Source organism: Rhyacophila brunnea, unplaced genomic scaffold (genome assembly GCF_057557595.1).
Source record: "Rhyacophila brunnea isolate RB1 unplaced genomic scaffold, BYU_Rbru_1.0 scaffold_17, whole genome shotgun sequence".
NCBI lineage: Eukaryota > Metazoa > Arthropoda > Insecta > Trichoptera > Rhyacophilidae > Rhyacophila > Rhyacophila brunnea.
Genome location: NW_028232827.1, coordinates 14,282,145 through 14,293,795, shown reverse-complemented (window position 1 = coordinate 14,293,795; position 11,651 = coordinate 14,282,145). Strand labels below are relative to the sequence as shown.

Here is an 11,651-nt window from a genome sequence, read left to right as displayed (position 1 = left end):
CAACCGTTAAATGCAATAAGTATAAGCAAAATAAAATTGAACATAATGGCATTTGTTAGTGTCTTATTAATTTATCAGTTTCTATAGGTGATTAAGTTTTTAAACATCCATTTTCGTGTACACCTTTTACAGATTTTATAAGTAGATCATTCATTACACATTGTGCAAAATTATATATAGAATGTGTACATATTTTTTGTCAGATTCTGACCTTATTATATGGACTTATTTGTCTTTGGAAATAAATGCATCAATTAAACATGGATTTTATGATGTTCTGCCAATTGGAGAACGTATAACAGGCCGGTACCGAATTATATACTTATCTACACTTTGATACCTTTTCAAAGAAAAAAAAAACTATCTACCTATTAATTTTATACAATATCATGTTATGAATGAAATTGCTTCATTGAAATATATAACTTATTGTTATTGTGTTGTTTTATTTTTGACTCGGAAGTAGAATGTAAGTACCTGGAATGGGACAACTGAGCGCCAGGACAATTGGGCTCCGCACTGTCGAATGAAATAAATAGACGTTCGATACGATTTTATAGAGAAAGCAGACGAGGAATTTTAATTAGTTTCTATCTACTATCTAGTGGTTTTAATTCATTTTGCTCTTAAAATAATGTTTTTATTGCGGATTGAGAATTATCACGCCTAAGGCTTTACATAAAAATACAAGTGCTCTCTTCTCGTTGGAACTTAACAATACCTATAATTCATGAACGTCTATTTATTTTCGAATTTCCTAGACCCAATGTACCTGTGATTGTTGGATACTTTTGATGGTTCATGAAAAATTTACCTCAAATGAAAAACAAATATATTATAATCTGATAATGAAATTTTTGTGGATTGATTTTTGTAATAATTATTATTTAAGGTAAGAATTTTATGAGCCCGAGATCAAGGTTACAAGACAACACGATTGTTTGAGTTTGTTGTTTTGTGTGTTTTATTTTATGTTTATGCCCGTTCTAATGTCTCAGCAAAGAAAAACATTCAAAATAAAAGTAACATTCTCGAAAAGCTGAAAGAACACGTTAGCATAACATGCTCCAAACCAATTTGTATGACTTATATTAAAAAATTTTTTTTTTAATTTCTCAATTGTGTAGCTAAGTTTCAAAACCCGCTATAACACTTTTTCATTATATTGAGAAAATCAATAAAAACTTTTTGAACTAAAAACATTTTTGAATGTTTCAGTAGTGTTATAGCGGGAATTGATAGACGCATTGATTTTGTTTCATAAATGACAGTTAATCGTAGCGGATTTTGAATGAGGCGATAAAATTTTCAAGTAGAGATTTTAATAACGAATCCATCGATATATGTATCTTAATTATTTCAAAAAAGCGTTATAGCGGGTTTTGAAATTTAGCGACAGAATTTATGTTTATCTCTTCGAAAACGTAAAATCGGGGTTTCACTTTATATTGTTAGCCATTGTAGTCATACAGATTTTCCCAAAAGAATGTCCTGTTTCTCTGAGGTGATTCAGCCATTTTGAGATCTTTTGTAATTTCAATATAATTGATCTCGTTTTGTTTTATTGGCTTCCATTTTATATTCAGTAATGGAGTAACCCGCGGTGTTGGATCTCTATAACAAATAGAAAGATGACATGTTATATTTTTGCATACTATTTAAATGTATTTATTATGGTCAGTGATGGTTTACCATTGAGTAGATAAAGTGGTTGTTTCGTCAGAATGTAGTCATGTACGAAAATCTTGAAAAATGTGTATTTTTCATAATCAGTGTAGAAAATCAATCAATCAATCGACATTTACACTTTTAATCCTGTCAACATACTGTACTATTGCATTACTGTTAACACCCAATAGTAGTTTATCGCGTAGGCAAGGTTTTCACAAGGAGCGCTCCAAATCTGTCAGCGTTTCGGTGCTTCGCAAAAGACTCAAGGTTGTTAAAAACCATTTTTATATTTAGTTTAATGATTAAATAAGCTACAAATCATTTCGTATTACAGGTTCATATTTTATCCTGTTATTATTTGCATCTCTCAAAACTACTTTTTACTAATAATTGTACTTACCTATAATCTAATTATACCACGATCGTAGATAAGTGTTATTAATTTACCGTAAAAAATACAGGCGGACCTCGACTTTCGAACGTTCGACTTTCGCACAATTCGCTATTTCGCACATTTAAAAAAAATCGTTTTTTTAAAACATCGCACTGTGGGGTAAAGATATCCCCCTCTCGCTCACTCACAAGCAAGTGCATTTCTTGCATCACTTGCATCCTGCTCGCACCCGTCACTTTGCTTGTGAGCTAGCTAGGATAGGTTTAGTCTTGCGCAGGAGCACGTGCAGGCTTGTTGTGTTGTGCGTTTTGCTAATTTGATTCATTTGAAATATTTCACCCTAAAGATTTATAAACAAGAGTGAGAAACAGAAAAACTGCAGTGTTGATACGAACAAAGAGAAATCAAGGACTTCACATGATGTTCTGATTGCGGTGAATCTTTTGCTTCAATCGGACGTTCGTATGATACAAACAGGTCTACTACGATATGTTCAATTTTGAAAAGTAAAAATAAAATTAAGGAATACGTTCAAAATTGTGGAAATATATCTTTAAAGGTTGTTTTCAAAAGACACGGCATAGTTATAGATGAAATGGAAAAATATTTGTCATCATGGATCGACGACCAACATCAAAAAGATGTCCCTCTGAATATTTCAATTATTCAAGCGAAGGCTCTTAGTTTGCACAAAGATTGGAAGGCTAGAGAAGATTCTAACACGATTTTTCAAGCAAGTAACGGTTGGTTTATATTAAATTCACCGGAGAATCGGCTGATGCGGATAAAGATGCTGCAAAAGAATTTATTTCCTCATTATCCAAAATTATTGAAGATGGAGAATATTCCTCTAGCCAAATATGTAATGTAGATGACACAGGTTTATTTTGGAAAAAAATGCCTAGTCGTACATTCTTATCTAAGGAAGAATCAGTTGCCCCTAGGCATAAACCTTCTAAAAACCGATTGACATTGTTTCTTGGTGGAAACTTGGCTGGTGATTTAAAATTGATGCCAATGTTAATTTATCAACCAGAAAATCCCAGAGCATTGAAAGGGAAGGATAAAGAATTGCTTCCAGTAATCAAATAAGAAAGCCTGGGTTTACTGCGTTGATAAAAAGATTGGTTCACTTTACATTTCGTGCCAGCAGTTAAGCAATATTGTAAATTTAATGATTTACCATTTAAAATATTTTATTTAAAATAAAGAAGAACTTTTTAAGGGAAACACCCGCAAACCCCACTTAAACATCTTATAATATTTCAAAATGCACACAATTAAATTTTTTTTTACTTCCCTCTACTTTTGAACATTCAACATTCGCACACCTTTTCAGGAACCAATTATGTGCGAAAGTCGAGGTCCTCCTGTATATCATAAAATAAGTTCTCTGGAGACATATTCGTATTTAACACAACATGATATTATCATATGCAAAATATAAACTTTTAGAGTCTTGGGTATATGTATCTTAGGGGTCATCCATATATGACTATCATGCTCTAAGCTTAGGGGAGGGGTGGTCAAAAAATATCGAAAATTGTAAAACAGCATTTATGGATGACCTTTATTTGAGTCGCTTAGAGTCATAACTCTCATTTTGTCATTTTTGAGCTAAATATACCAAGTGATTCTAAAAGCATTAATCTATATATCGTCGCTTAAGAAACAACACCGCGGAAGTCAATTAATTAAAATTTTCAGGGGAAACAAAAAACGTCTCAAAAAATTGAAAATTTAATTTAATATTTATAATAATTTAAAAAAAAATGTTTTTTTTAACTAAACATAAAAAAAATAAGTTAAAAGGTATCAATTTTCAATTTTTAGAGACGTTTTTTGTTTCCCCTGAAAATTTTAATTAAACGATTTCCGCGGTGTTGTTTCTTAAGCGACGATATGTAAAGAAAAATAGTTGGCTATCAAAAGTCACTTTTAACCTGATCCGTGCCACGGACGAATTAATTCACCTTAGCATGAATGTCGCGTCAGGCTACGGGCGAATATATTCGCGGGTTCTTGTAAACGTCATAACTTCTGAATAAACATTCTGTGTATATTTTCCAAACAATATTTATCATTTTAGTGTGAAAACATTCACGATAAACTTGATAAACATGTTGTGTTGCTAAGTTTTCACAAATATTTATCATTCCGTTCCAATTTCATATTTTTTAAAGGATTTATTTTATTCCGAAAATAGCTGGCCTACAAGTGTCCACCTAGTAAAAATTGGCTGGCAGTGATAAGGTTAACCATGTGAAAATCGTTGACAAAGTTGACTGTTGGTGTCATAACTCACATTTTTTATTGAATAATGTAAGTTCTGTCACCAAGGCCTATCTAACCATTCAGGGAGCTTTATTTCTCATAGTGTGCTGTGTGTCTGCAGCCTTAGGAGTATTATATTATATATTAAAAAAAAATATATATATAAACTCATTCACTCATTTATATTCAAGGGAGTTCAATATACTTTTCTTCTATTTACAAAAAACAGTGCTCTGGTGGTTTTTTGCGATTATCTTAAAACTTGATTTTTGGAATATGTGAGTTATGTCTCTAGGCAACCCATTTTAGCTATCATAAACCATGATTTTACCAAAAAACCAATCCTACGAATTGCAAGGTAATAAAATGCTATTCCATTGTTCGTTTCCAGTGAACTGTCAATATAACATGCATGCATCTGTGATGTTTAACAGAGTACTGATTGAACTCACTAGTTTTTTAGGTTATGATCTTTGCTCTATAAATGCACAACACAGTTCCAATATAAACTTTATAACTTCTTTGAACACTTACCCAGTTTTTACGAAGTTAGTCCACATTGCTACCATCCTCCTTCTGACTACCGAGGAGACATCATCATCTGCGAGTTGTATATTTGAAGTTATATCAGAATACCAGATATAACCTAAGTCATCTCCATGTCCGCATCCAGGAAAGTTTATTTCATTTTTAAGTTTCCCGTAATTCAGCAACCCGTCAAAGTTGAATTCATAATAATAGACTGGAATTTTATTCAAGTAATGGTTATGAACTCGCAACCAATAATCAATTGAATGTATAAACATAGCATCTCCAATTAGCTTAATATAATCCGTCAAAGTTTCATTGTTGAAATACTTTTCGTCAAAGTAAAATTGCTTTATTTTATCAGCAATTGTTATTTTCTCTGTAGAATTGTCTTCTAATTGAAGATCTGACGGTACAACTCTTTGAAAATCATTATTGACTTCTTCGAATAGTCCAGGATTTTGAGTAAATCTCGGCAGTAATTTAATACCTTCGTCTCTGTTGAAACCTGCTATGATTGGTACAGTTTTTACTTGTCCATTTTTTATTAGACTCAACGGATAATCGTCTAGAAATTTTTCTCCATTTCCTTGTCTTTCAATGCACGGTATAAAAGGCGTATAAACAGTTGCTCCTTGTTTTTGATTCGCTCCCATATTTACAGTAGCGTTAATAATTTCAGAATGTTTCCTTGTCCTCAAATACGTCACTAAATCGGATACGTTTTGTGTATTCAGCCTAAACTGCTGTCCTAAATTAAATGCATTTTCTGTTGAAGAATTTGTCAAGAATCTGTAACCTATGGCTGATCCACTGGACAATATTGCACCGTGAAAGAGTCCATATGTCATTTTTGACAACATCATATAGTGCACTATGACAGATCCTGCACTTTCTCCAGCTAATGTTATTCTATCAGGATCTCCTCCAAAGTATTTAATATTCTTATTCACCCATCGAAGAGCTTCTACGACATCCTTTAACCCGGCATTGCCTTGAACGTCATCGTCTCCAGGACATAAAAATCCGAGAGCTCCTAACCTGAAAATGTAATTAAATAATGGGAAAAAAGAGGAAAACCTTCAGATAGAACTTTATATTATAATGAAAGTGAAGCTTAAAAAAGGTTACTAAGGCTAATGATTAAATTATTTGCAAGAATTAATAGTATCGACCAAAGGTACTTGATAGAGTTTGAATTTAAATTCTAATGGATTTAAGTTTTGTACTATTATTTGAGTCATTTTTTGCGACCCGAGCACACAGTCCCTGAAGATGCCGAAAGACGAAACCTGGGTCGCAAAAAATGACTCAAATGGAATAGTACAAAACTTAAATCCATTAGAATTTTAATTGCAAGAAATTTCAAAATAGAGATTCACACTACATCTATGTTCTGAGATTTATTTGTCAGGGCCACACTGAGATAAAAACACCTATTATTAGTGTTTAAAAGCCTAAAAGAACATTAATAAATACAACCAACCATAATAATATAAATATATATAAATAAAACTTCACTAGGTACACTATTAATTGTCATGTACAAGAAACGAAATATGTTTCCAAGAACACCCCACCTGCACTCTGGCACAATTTAATCTGAGAATTAGCATTCGTTGATTAGATATTTAATTTTTGTTATTAGATCATTATGAGGATGGGCTTATATCATAATTATCCTGAAACGTCTGTAAAAATTAATAATGCAAAAGTAATTTAATTAACAAAAACCGATTTCAGTAAAGTTCTATTACATAAATGCCTATTCAATTAATAGTTTAGTTATCGGTTGCAATTATTATAAACATGAGCAAGTGGACTGTATCTAGCGTGGGGGCTAACTGCAGCCACGTGGGAAAAGATGTGGCTGAGTGCCGATTGACGGATTAGTATCAATGATCGTAAAGTTGTTCTATCACACAAAACTTGTAATAGCGATGCGATCTGCACCTGTAATTTGATGTAACTCTGTTTTAAGACGGTTTGAACATTGACCGAACTGCACGGAATAACTCAAGTGTTCATTGAGTTATTGTTGTATGTGGGACAGGGGTGAGGAAGGTAGATTAAATATAATTGGCTAAACAGTTATAATAATCACAGATAAGACTTTTACCTGTAATTAATAGTGACAACTATAATATCTTCTCTAATGAGGAAGTCCGGTCCAAATGTGTCTCGGTTTCCTGACCCAGCCGTGAATTCACCACCGTGTATCCAAAAGAATATTGGATAGCCAGTTTTTAGAATGGACGGAGTGTATACATTTAGAAAAAGACAATCTTCACTCATTTGTGAAGACTTTTGAAGTAATTGTGGACAGATGTTTCCTTCCTTTGTAGTGTCCTTTATTCCTTGCCATTTTTCAACTGGTTCCGGAGCCTGATAATGATAACAACATAATATAATTTGACAAAAAATTAATACTATCGACTAAGGTACCTACTTGATGGAATTTGATATAAGTTTTGAACTATTCTATTCGAGTCATTTTTTGCAAACCGGGTTTCGTCTTTCAGCAAGCACTAAGCGCCAGTAGCGAGGCGTGGGAGTAGACTGTTAAGATCCGACATAAATAGTGCACACTAATTTTTGTCAGTCATACTTATTTGTTTTCATTGAACTAAGAATATAAATTGCAGATTGTGAGAGTTAGTTGAAATCAGTTAAACTTTGCCTAAACCAAACCTTAATAGTTTAGGTATGGAATGGACGATTCGACAAAAATAGTGCACACTTTTTCAGTAATACTTATTTGCTTTCGTTGAATTAAGAATCTCCTATTTATATTATTATCCTAAGAGAGTTTGGAAAACGCACCAATTTTTTTATTTAAATACCATTTTGTTGATTATTAAAGGAATTCACTTCAATTTTTGGAGTCCCGAATCTACTTCCATTTGAATCCGGCACAATATGATAAAACTCGACACAATCACAGATAATATCATTTTTAAATCGCGTTTTATATCCGTCACCATACATTATCGCATCTTGCTGTCCGTGTACCTCAAATTGATTATAATGTCGCCTAATACATTCTATATAATCGATATTTCACAAATCTAAATTAATATTCCACAAAACTATTCAAATCTGTAAGACACTCATTGGCGTACTATCAGTTTCTACAAGAAATAATTGCATATTTCCTCACTAATTACTACGAAAATATAATCTAAAACCACTTCACTGCCACTTATCTGTCAAACTAATAGACTAATAATTGTCGTTTGTTTTCTTTTGCGAACAGCCTACAACAAGTTCATTTGTCCTGTCAGAATTCAAATTTAGAATTTGCAGGAATAATCGAAAAAATGTGACATTTCTATTAGCATCCATAAATAATCAATTTAATTCAAGACATTTATTGTAAGATGAAGATAATTTTAATACTGCTATCAATAAATTGAATAATTTCAGACTTACGAGTAATATAAGAAACTACATTATATTATACATATTATGTTCTTCTCAATATTATAGTAAGTATCACATACTATCCTGATTCAGTAATAATTGTATTATTTTTACATTTAGGTAGGTAAATGAAATTGATGTGACGTTTAATACTGGTAATTAAAAATTAATGATGTTAATATATTTTACAATAATAATTATATATAAAATTATAGTAACCTTCTTCTTCTTTTATATCATTAGTAACTATTAATAAGTACTCAATAAAAATTAAATTCCAATAATGTTTCTTTTAATAATGACATTATGCATGTGTTTGTTCTTTAATCACTATACTTATAAGTGAAATATAATATACAGTATAACCTCGTTTTTACGTGCCCGGAATTCATGTTTTCCCGGCAATTGCGTGTAATTTTTTCAGTCCTGATGTATTTCAGTACATTTAATACCCGCATTTACGTCTTTCTTTCCCGCGATTTATGTCGGAAATATTCAAAATATGCGAGTTACGCGCGCTTGACAATGATTGGGTCGTGACATTCGAACGGCGTAAGGTGTTTGGATGGAAAGCTCCGTGTCTTTAGAACGGCGCACGGTGATTGGTAGGCGAACGACGCTGTGATTGGCCTGAGTTCGGCGCAAAAATTTAAATTGAATGTTGTTTTTTAATAAAACGTTATTTTTTTAGAAACATAAAACTTAAATGTTCTTTTTTTCAATACATTTTCCCTCCAATTAGGTTTATTTTTTCAGTCCCTTAAAAAACGTAAAATAGGGGTTATACTGTACTTATAATCAAATATAGAGAATTATGACCTTTTTACGACACAATTAGATACAATAAGTAAGTACCTGCTACCTTTTCTATTTTTGGACATGATAAAAATAATATTTTTTTTATTTCCCCACCCAGATAATTTGTTAAATAATAAATTTAGCATGTTGGAATTTATTCATTAGTATATTAAGTACTTACGAATTTAAAATAAAGTATCATTTTTGCTCCTAAGCAAAGCATATGGACACACCTCTTCAGGGTGGTAATTATAAGTATTTTAAAAGACATTGTGAGAAATAGCTTTTACATTTTTTCAATCTAATGGGATCTTCCCCCATTGAATAAATAAAACATAGGTATTATAACGCAATAATCTAAATGTATGAAAAATTAGACTATCCTGCAATGGCGATGGGTGGAGGTGGGGTGGATCCACCATAGATAGGCCAGACTAAACTTTGTCAGTTATATGTATTTGTTTACATTGAACTAAGACTACAATTATTTACAGATGTATTTTTAAAATTCAATTAAACCCTGGGAAAACCAAGCCATAATACGCATCTGTATAAAAAATATTTTAAATTATGCCATTAAATCATACATCATTTTGGATATTTAATAGATGGAAAAATATTGTTTACTACTATTGCTTGGTTTAGACAGGGTTTAATGAATTATAAAAAATTAACCAACAACCCGAGTGTAATAATATGTATTCTTAGTTCAACGAAAACAAATAAGTATGAATGAAAAAGTGCAATATACATATAAACATATTATATTCAATTAAATTGTCAGTGGTAGCAATCGGCGATTGCCAGCTGTTCTGCTGAGCCTATCAGCCTGAGGTGATGTCAGAAGATATTGTGAAGGCCAGACTCCAGAATAGATTACATATTCATATGACCCCAAATTTATATTGGCAGTGGCGACTTGCAAATCGTAAAACTGACAAATCAGCGAAATGCCAAACTGTCTGACGTGAATGAAAATCCATCCCGAAGGGAAAACTATGGTGCCGTCTATACATACTTTACAATTATATTAAAATCCAACACCATGTCATTATGACAAAAAGCTATCTGCAAGACCTAGCGAGACAGACTGGCGAGAGCCAGCTGGCTCAGCTAGTACAATATATTACCGATGGTTTTGGTTTGTTTACCAAACCATAATAGATAAATAATATTCTTCTATCTATAAAATATCTTAAATTATGTATGACTTAACGGCATAATTTTAGATGTTTTATAGATAGACGAATATTTTTTGACTGTTATCTATTATGGCTTGGTTTACGCAGGGTTTAATTGAATTTTTAAAACTAACCGACACTATCTGCAAATTGTAATCTTAGTTGAATGAAAACAAATACGTATGACTGACAAAGTTCAGTGTGAACTATTTATGTCAATCTTAACAGCCTACCTCCACCCTCCGCCACTGCTATGCGCTCACCAATGGCAAATTCACACTAAAACTAAAAAAAATTGAGATAAAATAAACATATCCGGTAAGATCTCGACCGTGTATAAATTTGTTATCATTTACATGGCCGTTTTATTTACGTATTAAATCTGTAAAAATTATAATGTTTTTGTCATATATGGCATAACTTTCTATTTTACATTTTACATAGAACGAAAAAGATAGTACAATTCTATAATTATAGTATGATTGGCAAGAGTGAACATACCTTAAACCTGAGTTCTCCAACAGGCGGCTTCGCATACGGTATTCCTTGAAAGGAATAATAAAATGTATTTCTCGCTACATTATTTTCAACAATTCTTCCTCTTAATTTTCCATCCCGAATTTGAATAACCGGTATTTCAAAACACTGTGCTATACCAACAAAACAGTGGTTTGATAAAAATACTAAAGTAACTACAGCCAACTGGATGCTACGCTTCATGTTATGTAAATAAGACAGATAAAAATATTAAGAATTCACTTTGTATCAGATAGATTTATGATAATTTAATTTTAAGAATGTGTTGTAATATTTTTTTATCACTATCAAATTCTCCGACTGATAATGAAACTAAAAAAAATATTATTTATTTCAAGTGATAGATATTAGACTATGAGACGTCTGGATACGGCTTAACTATTTCAACCAATATTGTGGAAAGCATCTGACAGGTACTGTGGTAGGTACTAATACCAAATCAGGTTTGGTATTAGTACCCATACCATACATAAATGCCCTAAATCACTATTGAAAATCTGAAGAGTATCAAAATAATTTTTACATAACAAAATCGTAATATTTTATCTTTTACTTACAGCAATTTACAGACGAAAACAAAGTACAGTACTCTCTCAGTAATCCGCCACCCCAAAAACCAGATAAGTGTCCAATTAGTGAATGCGGCGGATTATAGTGCATACATACAAAATATGGTAAAAATTAAAATAGGTATTTTGTAAAAATAGTTTTTTTGAGAAATTTGTACTAGCAAAGTACGGTTTTATTTATAATTAAAATCAAGTATTTACTAAATTATACATATTTATAAACTAAGTTTATTAACTAGATATTAAACAGTAAATCATTTGACACAACCAGTTGTT

At 31.7% G+C, this 11,651-nt stretch overlaps 2 protein-coding genes across 2 annotated transcripts in view; one reads left to right on the top strand and one right to left on the bottom strand.

Annotated features, from left to right (window-relative positions):
* The window catches only part of RfC3 (replication factor C subunit RfC3), a 54,571-nt gene that overhangs the window by 37,994 nt on the left and 4,926 nt on the right, over positions 1 to 11,651 (top strand). The gene's annotated exons all lie outside the window — the stretch shown is intronic.
* On the bottom strand, positions 978 to 10,836 carry LOC147073726 (carboxylic ester hydrolase-like). The gene is made up of 4 exons (XM_085944923.1): positions 10,771 to 10,836; positions 6,987 to 7,252; positions 4,874 to 5,908; positions 978 to 1,614 (listed from the first exon to the last, which is right to left on the bottom strand). Exons 2-4 carry the CDS (start codon positions 7,160 to 7,162, stop codon positions 1,452 to 1,454), a joined length of 1,374 nt encoding a protein of 457 aa, XP_085801049.1. The 5' UTR covers positions 7,163 to 7,252; positions 10,771 to 10,836; the 3' UTR covers positions 978 to 1,451.